Genomic DNA, 671 nt, shown 5'->3' on the forward strand with positions numbered 1-671 from the left:
TTGTGATCAACTACGATCTCCCCACAAATCGCGAGAACTACATTCACCGAATAGGCCGCTCAGGCCGATTTGGCCGCAAAGGCGTCGCCATCAACTTCCTCACATCGGGCGATGTGCGCTACATGCGTGATATTGAAGCTTTCTATAACACGCAGATAGAAGAAATGCCCATGAATGTCGCGGACCTCATTTAAGCCCCTCACTACTTCGAAACCAATATTATGTCGCATCCTCACCAGAGCTTCAATCATGGAGCACTCTTGGAAGGTGAGTTATCAGCCTGCGTGACAAAGATAAATCCAAGCCCAAGACTCTTGGACGGAAAGCGAAGATACCAGAAACTATTGGATGATCTGGCATGCGACAGATCTCCAGGAAATCAGGCCACTGCCTTCTCAAAATATCCCCGCTTGCTACACGCAGAGTGCCATAGATACACGAACCCCAGCATTTCTAGCTTCTCGAGAAGCGCACGCACTTTCGAGCAGCCATAGGCTGGCCCCCGGCAGGCGAGGGGGCCACCAGTCGACTCGGCACGAGCGGCCAACCCCCGGCTGATACGGGGGGGGCGTTGCGGGGGGAACTGCACAGATTAAAGGCAGCTGGTGGGTAAAAAAAACGCAGTGTCGCGGTCGCTCCTGCCGGGCAGAGAAACCCAGCGGAACTAAGTA

At 53.8% G+C, this 671-nt stretch overlaps 1 protein-coding gene across 1 annotated transcript; it reads left to right on the top strand.

The window, feature by feature from the left end:
• Nucleotides 1-194, top strand: AURANDRAFT_35596 (hypothetical protein; the record flags this gene model as incomplete). Its single annotated transcript, XM_009045062.1, has 1 exon — nucleotides 1-194. A coding segment is annotated over one exon (194 nt), but the record flags the coding sequence as incomplete, so codon positions are not given.
• Nucleotides 195-671: the final 477 nt, after the last annotated feature.

Source organism: Aureococcus anophagefferens (genome assembly GCF_000186865.1).
Source record: "Aureococcus anophagefferens unplaced genomic scaffold AURANscaffold_1325, whole genome shotgun sequence".
Classification (NCBI taxonomy): Eukaryota; class Pelagophyceae; order Pelagomonadales; family Pelagomonadaceae; genus Aureococcus; species Aureococcus anophagefferens.